The sequence below is a fragment of the Chenopodium quinoa genome, unplaced genomic scaffold (genome assembly GCF_001683475.1).
Source record: "Chenopodium quinoa cultivar QQ74 unplaced genomic scaffold, ASM168347v1, whole genome shotgun sequence".
Taxonomy (NCBI): Eukaryota; Viridiplantae; Streptophyta; class Magnoliopsida; order Caryophyllales; family Amaranthaceae; genus Chenopodium; species Chenopodium quinoa.
The window spans coordinates 440,285-452,808 of NW_018742764.1; the positions used below are offsets into that span (position 1 = coordinate 440,285).

Consider the following 12,524-nt stretch of genomic DNA (forward strand, 5'->3'; position numbering starts at 1 on the left):
GTTCTTCCTATAACTCCGGCTATGACCAAAACAAGTTGATGTTTGAGCAGTATACGGGAATAAAAATCCGGGTTGACTTAAAGGAACTATGACTCGATTTTATGTTTATTTATTAGCTCAAATTAATTAATTAATTAATTAAACAAAGTCCTTTAGTCATTAATCAGTTTATTTAGTCTTAACACAAGTCAAACAAACGGTTAAGATAAATCACATAGAGTATGCACAACAAATAATGCACAATTAGTCAAGTAGGCACAATATGATGCAATGAGTTTGCAACCTAACCATGGTTCTAGTTCTCTAAAGTTCGGGATATGGTTTAGTCAATAGAGGGTCCATGGTTAATTGTCCGGATTCACCGCGCGGAAGCCTAACCGTGAAGGGTTGGCGCGAGTGGATGGAACACCGCGAGCTTTAGAAAAACTCGCTTCCATGGTTTGGTGAATTCAACATTCTCGGATGTACCCTTTGTTGCACGGAGCGTTCAATCGGGTAGATGGAGCATGAATTCCCAGAGGGTTATGTCCATATGTAGAACACATATGGGTTTCAGAAAAGTGAGAAAAAATTTAATCAGGAATTAGGATCGAGCAAACAATACGAAAAATCGGTCGAAATTAGAACGCATAATTCTGGCTCGGTATTAGGGGAAATTGGCGCCAGCAAATAGAGACTGGTGCCAGCTTTTAACTGTAGCGCCTGGCGCCAATGCTGGCGTCTGGCGCTACGGCTAAAATGATGGCGCCAATGTTCTGTTCATTGGCGCTACTTCCCACATGCCTCAGCAGCTTTCTGTGCTCGATAAAATTTTCAAGTTTCGCGCGGTGTTATTTCGATCCTAGTTGTGAAAGATATTTCTCAAATTTCCTACGTGTAAAATCCTATGTTTTTAACTCATTACGGATGGCCTTTCCAATGAGATCTTTTTTTTATTCATATAACAATAATGTTAATCAAAATTACGCACATGAAATACTTATAACGTTTCGAGTCTCATCCACTCATTCTAAATCATTGCCGAAACAAATTCAGGAATTAAAATAGAAATCCTCCCCAGTGGAGTCGCCAAAAACGGTAGGGAATATTTTCAAGCATTAAACCCCTAGCTTGAACCCCACTGTGATCATACACTAAAGTACGGTGGCGTCCAAAAGGGAAGAAGATAGAGCAAAAGAGTCGCCAACAAGTTTTAGGAACTTGTAAACCATTAACGATGTGAAGGTTACACCCCTTAACGATCCAAGAGATCGTCAACTCCATAAGGTCTAGAACCAAATAAAGGTTCGGGGATGAAGTTACAAATCCAACCTAAAAGAGATTGAACCTGCCCTAATAATAGACCTCTACTTTATTCTGATCGTATTCATGTGCGCTTTCTAATTAACATACAATCAATAGTTTAACCCTAAACCTGTTTAATCTATGTTGGTTGAATATTAATGCACAAATAAATCTATTATTGGCGATCACTTGAAATTATAATCACAATTAACCCTAAAAAAGATTATTAATTATCTTATTAAGCATGATTACAAGTACCAATTCTCTTTAAACATGCATAAAGGTGTGATCAAGCAATAAATAATAAATATATAATCAAGCAACATAATAATAAATAATATCATGAATAATAATTACAATAATCATAATCATAACAATAATCATCATCAAAATAATAATATTCATAATCATCATAAATTATAATAATTATAATCATAATCATGTTCACGTTAATATTAAAGCATAATAATAGCAAAGATCCTAGGCATGATACTAACAAGATTAATAACAAACCCTAGCATGTCACTAAGCATTAAAAATCAAATCTTTAACCTTAACATGATACTAACAATCATAAATATTAGGAAGAACATAGGAAGCATCGCAGGAATCATATTTAATATTAAAATTACCCTAGACATGATACTAGGAATCATAATAACAATTTAAATATGATATCTACATCATAATATCAATAAATCATTAAAGCACTTACTTTGATGCCTCGTACCTCTTTCAAATAACAAAATACACACGTTAGTAACTTCAAGGAAAATAAGTAATCAAACAATTAAATTAAATAATTGAAAGAGATATTTGGGACCAAACCCTCAGAAATTAAAACCTTTCACGTCTAGGGCGAAGGCAACTTCAAATATGGCTAGGTGTTTCTAGATCTTGCGAATGCGGAATTTTGTATGTAAAAGCAAGGTTTAGAAATAGAGAGAGAGAGAGATGAATGTTTAAGAGAGAATTAGAGAATTAAAGATTGCGAATGAAAACTGATTGTAGGTGTGAATTCGTGAGAATTGGTGATGAAAACAGAGTTTTTAATACGTTATTTATAGAGAAATCAGCCAAAAAGATAAAATATCAAAATAGAGCACTTGGCGCACACAAAACGAGGTTGACGCACGCAAAACAGAGCTGGCGCCAACACCAGCTTATTGGCGCCAGGCGCCAAGCCTAATTTCAGGCGCCAGGCCTGTTTTTGATGCGTTTTCGAAAATTAGATAAGTTTGCCGTATTGGAGGATAAAATCGTATCTTTTCCTCGAAAATGCTTTTTGATTTTAATTAAAACTCTGAAAACGGAACAAAAAGTCAATTTATCAATGTTAATTGAATTAGAAATGAAAAGAACCTTCTAGAAGAATCTAGAAGACTAAAACCATTCCTAATTGCATTAGAAATGATAAATTATATTAGGCCCTCCTCTAGATCATTGGGCCGCTCATAAGGCTCAAACCGGGCCCAGTTTAGTAAATTGACCATAATTTCCTCAATATTCATCGGAATTGGGCTTATAATATATCGTTGGAAAGGTCTTGGCAAGCCCCATCCAACTACACTATTATTGGACCCATATCATGGACCAACCAAATTGGATTGACTGTTTTCTTAAAAATAAGTTTTCGAAAACAGAGAAAAGAGAAAAGAAATTAAAACTATCCGCAACACTAGACTTTCCACACTTTCACTTCATTCGATTATGATTCGACGTGAAAGGTACTTATCACTGGGTTTTGTTTTTGGGAGACACATATGGGTGTCTACAGTACTAATGAAGTAGTATGTTTATTATAGTAATATATGACTAAAGCTATCATAGCTTTAGAAATTCTAACTTTCACCCTCTTTCTTCTTCTTCTTCTTCTTCTTCTTTTTTTTTTTTGTTTTTTTTTTTGAAAGAAATCGAGAGCGGAAATATATTCACCCTATTTCTTCTAATATAATATGATGTGGAATGTTTACTAAATCTAATTTTGCTAAATCCTGGGTAAATTAGAAAGTACAATAAATAAAGTTAAAAAAAGAGGATATAATGGTCGAAAATATATTCTCGGAACTATCTATATGGGAAAGCCTATTCCACCATGCAACCTACCCCTAATATGTGTGCCAAATTCTAATAGGAATTAGTTGTGGACAAATAAGATTAAATATTTTATACCACTAAACTACGAGAAAGTACTAATATAGGGCGGTGAGGCATCTTAGATGTATTAAAATATCGTAACGTAGTAGTAAAAACAGGGGCGGAGCCAGGATTTTTTTAAATTGGGGGGACGAACTACGAACGTCCTATAATTTGACAAAAACCTTAAAAAAATACTTGAATATATAAATTGTTTAATACTTATATATCACATAAAACCGGAACTAAAGCTTTAACCACTTGAGTTATCCCTCATTCTTATGGAATTGAATTTATATATATATATATATATATATATATATATATATATATATATATATATATATATATATATATATATATATATATATATATATATACACCTCTGTTTCTTATTATGCGCAACAAAGGAATATTTTATGTCTCATAAATAATACCTCTTTGTTGAACATAATAAGAAACGGAAGTAGTATATAGGGGAGGAATCCGATAAGAGCCCTCCTCTATATAAAAACCCAATCTTATATAAGAAAAAATCTCAACCGTAGGATTAGATTAAGATGAGCGGTCATAATTAAAACAAAACAAAAACCATTTTAATCTTTCCTCAAAAACGCAACCCATGACTTTCTCTCTCTTCCGTAGTCGTTTATGACTTTCTCTCTCCTCAAACTTCCAAAAACTGCTATAGAAGCTGCAATTCGAAGGATTTTTCACTTTTTTCCTTCATTTTTTTTGCATAAATTCAACAACAAGGATCATAAAACAAGTCAAATTGTTCTATAAAAGTACATTTTTTTGCGATAAATTAAAATCCTAAATTTTGCAATTTTCAAATTCAGGTACATATTCCTTCGATTTCGTTAGATATTCCTTCGATTTCATTAGAAATCATTGTTTTTGTCTATACATTGTTTAGATTTGTTATTTTTGTTGTTCGATTTCAATAAATTTTCGCAAATATAAACCCTAGATTTCACTTATTTTTCGCAAATATAAACCCTAGGTTCAAAACAAGCGAGTTTATTCCTATGTTCAAAGTTAGCGATTTTGTCCTTTTTATTTATTTTTGATTTGTTGTGCATGTTCAATATTGATTCTATGACCATGAATGGTTCCGATTTCAATAGATTTTGATGATTTTTTTGGGCGATTTTTTACTAATATTTTTTGTACTACATATTTATAGTTCAAATTATTGCAAGGTTAGAATGAATAAGATAATAGAAGTTTCTTAAATTATTGTGCCTGCTACCATTTCGTAAAAAATTATCTTCAACTTTTGGCTTTAAGTTTTAAGCTTGTATTAAATTGAAGTATTTAGTATGCTTGTTATGTTCTAAACTTACAATCTAAAGATGTATAGATATAATAATTTATAATTGTGGCTAATTAATGGGTGCTCAAGAGAAGATTTTTGTTTGCATTGTCAGTATCCCAGGCCCAGGCTACTGCTAGTGTTGTATCTATTCGAATTAAACTCTGTTATTTGCTTGACATGCTTTGAATTGGATTGTGCCTAGGGCTCATGTTTACTATTTTGCTAGAAGGATTATTGTGATAGAAATAATATCAAGGTCATAAAAAAAGATTCAACAAATGGAATTGTATTAATTAGCTTGCTTTTGGTTGGTTGATGAAATTGCTCAAATATAACATATTGTACCTTATAGATCGACATGTAAGCATTGATCATAATTGATGTTTCTATATTATTGCTAATTTCAAGTAGCAGCATTGGAACTTTGATACCTCTAGTGGAATGATAGTTAATATATTTTGATTTTTGATTTAATTAGATTAGATGCATTTTAGAACATAGGAAAAATTAGGATGGAAAATTGAGAACATAGACAAGAAAAAAAAAAATTAAAACATAGGAAAAAAAATTAGAACATAGGAAGAAAAAAGGAAATTTAGAACATTGATAGAAAATTTTAGAACATAGACAGAAGAAATTTCAAACATTTGTAGAAAATTTAAAACATAGGGAAAAAAAGAGATTAGAATATAAGAAAAAATTAAGAGCAAGTTTAGAACATAGGGTAAAAAAAAATTATAGAACATAGGTAGAAAAATTTAGAACATAGGACTTTGGAACATAAAGTGTAGAACATAAGGAAAAAAACTTTAGAACATAGGTTGGAAAATTAGTAAGAGAGACATCTTGCCTATTGGTTTAATTGTAAATGATATTTTACACCTTGCTAATTCTTGTGTATATATTTCTTATTCTCATGAGGGTAGGAAGGGTAATGAGGCAGCCCATAGCCTATTGTATAGCTCAAATTAGCAAATAGTATGGATTGAGGAAGTTCCCATAAATGTCCTAATGCTGCTATGTATCTTGATTATTCAAGTGATTAGTATTGTATAAACTATTTAGAACATAGACAGAATAATTTAGAACATAGGGAAAATAATTTAGAACATAAGAAACTATTTAGAGCATAGGTTTAGAATACAGGGAAAAAAAATTAGAACATAGAAAATAAAGATAAGACATATGTTTAGAACAATAGAAGAAAATTTAGAACATAGGCAAAATAGGTTTACGACATATAATAATAAATTTAGAACGTAGGTAGACAAAATTTAGAACATATAAGTTTAAAACATATGCGGTAAAAATTTTGAGCATAAGGAAAAAAATTTAGAACATATAGGTTTAGAATAGGGGTGCTAAACCTTCGAGCCGAGCCCGAAAAGTGGTAGGCTCGGCTCGAGCTCGATTCTCACAATGGGGGCTCGAGCTCGAGCTTGAAGCTCGACGAGCTTCAGAAACTTAGGCTCGGCTCGAGCTCGAGACTCCAAACCCAAGCTCGAAGCTCGGCTTGAGCTCGAAGGTTTTGAGTTTATTTATGCTCAAGCTTGATTTCTGATCTGGCTTTTAAATAAAAAATCGACTTTTTTGACCGATTTCAACCCCTTATTTCTGCCATAGTTGAGTAGACAACGATGACAAACAATCGAGGATGAACAAGAGACGATGAGCACTAATCGACGGCGGGGAAACGACGATAAGCACTACTCGACGTCGAGTAATTGACGATAAGCACTAATCGACGGTGAGAAATCGATGGTGAGTAGGCGGTGAGCACTAATCATCTGCCTTGGAACAATGGAGAAGGTAAAGTCGTGCTTGCTTTAGTGTTGGACAGGAATGGGATGACACCATGACGGTTGTGCGTGAGATAGATGTGGAGCAGTGGAGCTTTAGTTAGGTTTTAAAAAATATTGAGTTGTACCCCACTACAATCTAAAGGAGTAGTATAAAATAAATTGAATATTAAAACTTAAATGAATGTGGCAATTAAAATAATTCTTTTGAGTAATAAAAATTTATTAATAAAAAATCGATTATATTTTAAAAATTGTATTTTTTTTAATATATATATTTTTGTCGAGCTTGTTCGTGAGCTTTTCGAGCCGAGCTTTGACTTGCTCGGCTTGGCTCGTTAAGGTTTTCACTACTAGAAATAGGCTAAATAGCGACGGAATTGCTGCGACGAACCCCGTTTTCCGTCGCAAAGTTCACATTTTTCGACGGAATATGTTTCGTCGCAATTTAGCCACGGAAAAGTTGAGTTACGAGGCTGTATCCGTCGTAAATTTTCCGACGGAAATAAATTCCGTCGTAAAAATAAATTTCCGACGGAATATTCCGTCGGGAATTTATTTTTACGACGGAATTTATTTCCGTCGCAAGTTATGCGTTTTTTTTTTAAAAATTAAAAATCTGGCTCGACCTAAAAAAAAGGGGGAAAGAGCAATTGAAGCAGCAGAGAGAGAAAGAAAAGGAGAGAGAAAAAGAGAAGGAGAGAGAGAAAGAGGGCGGCGCGTTATCTCCAGCAACGGTGACCGGCGACGTTGACGTCTGCTGTCGACGCAAACCCGCCGCCGAGAACGAAACAGAGAAAGAAGGGTGAAAGAAAGAGAGAGGAGAAAGAGAAAGAGAAAGAGAAGGAGGAAGAGAGAGCTTTCGAGGAAGTGTTTCCGCCGATTGACGGCCGTGGTTGTTTCCGGCGACGCAAATGCCGCGTCTAGGTAAGTGTTGCCCTCTAAGTTTTTTTTTTTTTTTTTTTTTTTTCAATTTTGCAAAAAAACCACCACCGGCTAACCTTTAACCACCACAACACAGCCTCTGCGCCGCTCCTCCGTCCCCTCGCCGTGACTGAAGCACCTACATTGATATTGGCTGAAAATTCAGTAAGTTGTCCTTTGCTTCCCCCCTTTTTTTTCAATTTAATTTTGTTTACTTATAAACCCTTACTTATTTTATTTATTTTTAATTTTTTGTAGGATTTGTACAATTTTGTTGGTTTAATTGTTAAAAAGAAGTGCAGATCTAAAGGTTAGTTACATTACAATGTGTTTTAGTTTAATTTTTATAGAATTATGTTAATATAAAGTTTCTTAATTTAGTTTAGTTTTTTTAAAATTATGTTAGTTTAATTTAATATATAAAACGGTAGTTTGGTTTGGTTTAGTTTAATATGATATATTAGTTTACTTTGGTTTGGTTTGATTTGGTTTATATTAATAGTATGGTGTTATGATATGTTTCTCTTGTTTAGTTTAATATTGATATATTTGTTTAATATTATGTATGTTAGTTAAGTATATATTTTTTAAAATTAATCTTATAATTAAGTAATTGCTCCCTTGATCTTTAAAAAAAAAACAATGTTAGTTTGGTTTAGTTTAGTTTAACATAATGTAGTTTAGTTAATATTATGTTAATATAATGTGTTTTAGTTTAATTTATTTTAATATAAAGTATCTTAATTTAGTTTAGTTTTTTTAGAAATATGTTAGTTTAATTTAATATATAAAACGGTAGTTTGGTTTGGTTTAGTTTAATATGATATATTAGTTTACTTTGGTTTGGTTTGATTTGTTTCTCTTGTTTAGTTTAATCTTGATATATTTGTTTAATATTATGTATGTTAGTTAAGTATATATATCTTTAAAAAAATCATTTGCATAATCATATGCCTAGATACCCGTTCAAGACATACACATTAGGAGTATGTCTTGAATAGTCCCCGGTTGGGACTGTCCTTGTACGTTTATTCTCACTTAGGTGGTGAATGTATTCCTTTGTTTTAATTCTAAGGAAGATCCTTGCTTGTCATTTCTCTACAATGTTCTCTAGGTACATATATAGGTGTTTCTAATCGCCTATATTGTGTAATCGGGGAACTGTAGGGAGATGCTGCCGGATTTTCCATAGAATTGAAATTCTGGCATACATTCACTAGTGAGATTGAACGTGCAAGGATGGGTTAGGTTGGAGTGATAAGGACCCTTGGAAATCATTTCTCTTCTCATTCGCATTTCCATAACAGTTTGATCTATAATGAATATATATTGTGCTTTATGACTAATGTGATTAATGGCATATGTGTTAGTTGTGTAGAACTTGTAATCATGAAACGAAAAGAGCGTAGCTGGATGTACGAAAGGAAGGTTGGGAATTCTATTAATCCTGAGTTCTTGAAGGGGGTAGATGAATTCCTTAAATATGTGGAAGATCATCCCGAGAGTAGCAACCCGAATGAAGTTAGGTGTCCATGTTTTAAATGCAAAAACAGACGTCTCTGGGATCCAGATACGGTCAAACTTCATTTGTATCGCAGCGGTTTTTTACCTAATTACTACGAGTGGATGTGTCATGGGGAAGGGTTTCCAGGAACTCGTAGAAGGGAGTCAAATGAATATCGTGAAATGGTTTTGGATGCCTTTGGTCAGTCTCAAGATCAAGGCCATTCCGAAGAGCCACTTGTTTCATTAGAGGAGGAGCCTAATGCACAAGCCAAGCCATTTTTTGATTTGTTAAGGGCTTCTGAACAACCGTTATACGAAGGGAGTTCATTATCTGTGTTAGAGATGGCTTCTAGAATCACTAGCCTAAAGTGTGAGTATAATTTGCCGCACAGATGTGTTGATGGATTTGCTTCTTTGGTTAATGAAGCGATTCCTAACAACAACCACATGGCCGAGACATTCTATGAGGTCAAGAAAATTGTTAAGGGGTTAGAGCTTCCCCATGAAAAGATTCATGCATGCCCGAAAGGATGTATGTTGTTTTGGAAAGATGATGCTCAATTATCTACATGTAGGGTGTGTGGCAGCGACCGATACAAGAAGACTTCTAAAGGTAGCTTAGTGCCTTTGAATGTTCTATTTTATTTCCCTATCACACCTAGGTTTCAAAGGCTTTTTGCAACTAAAAACATTTCTGAGGAAATGACATGGCATGCTAAAAATCCTCGAGTTCAAGGCACAATGGCACACCCTAGCGATAGTGAAGCGTGGAAACACCTAAATAGTTGCTTTCCTGAGTTTGCCTCTGAACCTCGTAATGTTCGACTTGGCCTATGTACGGATGGATTTGCTCCACATGGTCAGTTTGGGGGACAGTATTCATGTTGGCCTGTCATTTTGACCCCGTATAACTTGCCTCCGTCAATGTGTATGAAAAGACAGATCATGTTTCTTTCGTTACTCGTTCCGGGTCCTAAAAACCCTAAGGGCAACTTGGATGTTTACATGCAGCTGCTCATACACGAGTTGAAACAGTTGTGGGAAGTTGGGGAAAATACTTACGATATTTCGAGAAAACAAAATTTCAATCTTCGAGCAGCCATCCTATGGACCGTTAGTGACTTCCCGGCTTATGGTATGTTATCTGGTTGGACCACAGCCGGTAAGAAGGCTTGTCCATATTGCATGGAGAAAAGCAAAGCATTTTGGCTCGAAAATGGTGGTAAGGTTTCTTGGTTTGACTGCCATCGTCAATTCCTTCCGACAAATAATCATTTTCGAAATAGTAAAAATGCATTTTGTAAAAACAAAGTCGAAAAAGGTTCACCACCTCACATATGTCAGGAGAGGAACTTTGGGAATGTGTGAAAAACCTCCCGAAAGCAACAGATGGCCCCGAGGCACTGAAACGTCTCAAGAATGTAAAAAAAAGGGTGGTTCAAGGAAAGCACTCTATGGGACCTTCCATATTGGAAACATCTGCTTGTTCGTCACAACTTAGATGTCATGCACGTTGAAAAAAACTTTTTTGATCAATTGATTCACACTATAATGGACGTGAAAAAGCAATCTTCTAACACCCCATCAGCTCGGAATGACATTGCTAAATACTGTAAACGGCCCCAGCTACATCTTCAAGAGGATGATAGAGGAAAAGAATTCATGCCAAAGGCTCCATTTGCTCTTGACAAGGCTCAGAGAAAGGTTTCCTGATGGTTACGCTTCCAATTTGAGCCGATGCGTTGATTTGCAATCAAGTAAGTTACATGGAATGAAAAGTCATGATTGTCACGTGTTCATGGAGAGGTTGTTGCCCACTGCTTTGAGAGAATTGCTCCCTACCCATATATGGAATGCAATTACAGAGATAAGCCTATTCTTTCGCGATTTATGTTGCTACACAATTACAGTTAGCGACATGGAGCGATTGGAAAAAAACATAGCTGAGATCCTATGAAAGCTTGAGAAGGTTTTCCCCCCATCTTTCTTCAACTCCATGGAGCATTTACCAATTCATTTGCCATATGAGGGCAAGTTATGTGGACCTGTTCAATATCGGTGGATGTATCCTTTCGAAAGGTAAATCAAAGGTCCTTTCTCAACTCTTACTTTCATCTCTTTCATTGATTTCCGTTACTTATACTTCTACAGCTACATAAACATAATTACAGGTTCCTCAATCACCTGAAACGAAAAATTGGTAATAAGGCTTGTGTTGAAGGTTCCATATGCAACGCTTATCTCACTGAAGAGATATCAAACTTCTGCTCCAATTACTTTCAGCCCTCAGTTGACACAAAAACACGAGATCTAGGTCGAAATGTGAATGCTGATGTGGAATCCTCGGCTGACAACGATGAAATCCCAGAGCTGTTCACGGTGGATAAGGGTCGTGTGTCAAATTTGGGTAAAACTCGGTATTTAGATGACAGGGAACTCGAACGTGCTCATTTGTTCGTTTTAAGAAATACTGGCATTCTTGGTGAATACGAAAGGTATATATGTTTACGATAAACTTTTGGAAATCCCTTAAATTTAATATAATTGCTGCAATGATTAACCATGTGTCATTAATCTATTAGGCAGTTTGAGGACTACATTCTTAGTACTCGAACTTATTTGCGTCGAGAAGATGTCATGGAGAAATGCGAAAGTGAATTCCCTAATTGGTTTCATCACAAGGTGATAATACTTTTCGAACATTGCATATCGATTAATTTGTGATAATATAATATAATATATTTCATTTCAATTAGTGTGACGCTTGTGTTCGTAACGGTTATAGGTGAGAGAACAAAAACCAAGTTCCGATGTGATGCGAGCACTGTCTATGAGGCCTTTCAAGCGTGTTCAAACTTGGAACCAGATATTTGTCGGTGGCTTTAATTTCCACACACAGTCCTATAGAAAACACAAATCTACGATGAATTATGGGGTGTGTGTCTCAAGTGAGGACGGTGGAGAGTATTTTGGCATTTTAAACGACATAATTGAACTTGTCTACACCGGTCCCGAAAAAGAGTACAAGACTATTTTGTTTAGTTGTAGTTGGATGGTGGTAAAGGAATGAACATTCATGAACAATACAAGCTTGTCGAAGTAAATCATACTAAGAAGTATCCCAAGTATGATCCATTTGTCTTATCTTACCAAGTGTCTCAAATGTATTATGCATCTTACCCTAGCTTTGCGACGGAACTTTTTCCGTCGGAAGTTTGCGACGGAACTTCATCAAAGGCCAATTCCAAGTCCGACGATATTATTTCCGTCGTAAAGTTGGTTTACGACGGAATTTCCGTCGTAAAATGGCCATTTTCCTAAAAAGGGTTTTCCGACAACCATTTACGACGGAATTCCGTCGTAAACCAACTTTACGACGGAATTTACATAGTTTACGACGAACTTTTTCCGTCGCAATTTTGCTGTTTTCTTGTAGTGTTTGAGCCGAGCTCAAACTCGAGTCGAGCTCAAACTCGAGTCGAGCCTCGTCAAACCGAGCATTGACCGAACCAAGCTCGAACAGTTCACGAATAGCTCAGTCTCATCATCACCCC

General features: G+C 35.1%; 1 protein-coding gene across 1 annotated transcript; it reads left to right on the top strand.

The window, feature by feature from the left end:
* The first annotated feature begins 8,853 nt into the window (after positions 1-8,853).
* LOC110724449 lies at positions 8,854-10,338 on the top strand. Its single transcript, XM_021903866.1, has one exon. It carries the CDS (start codon positions 8,854-8,856, stop codon positions 10,336-10,338), a length of 1,485 nt encoding a protein of 494 aa, XP_021759558.1.
* Positions 10,339-12,524: the final 2,186 nt, after the last annotated feature.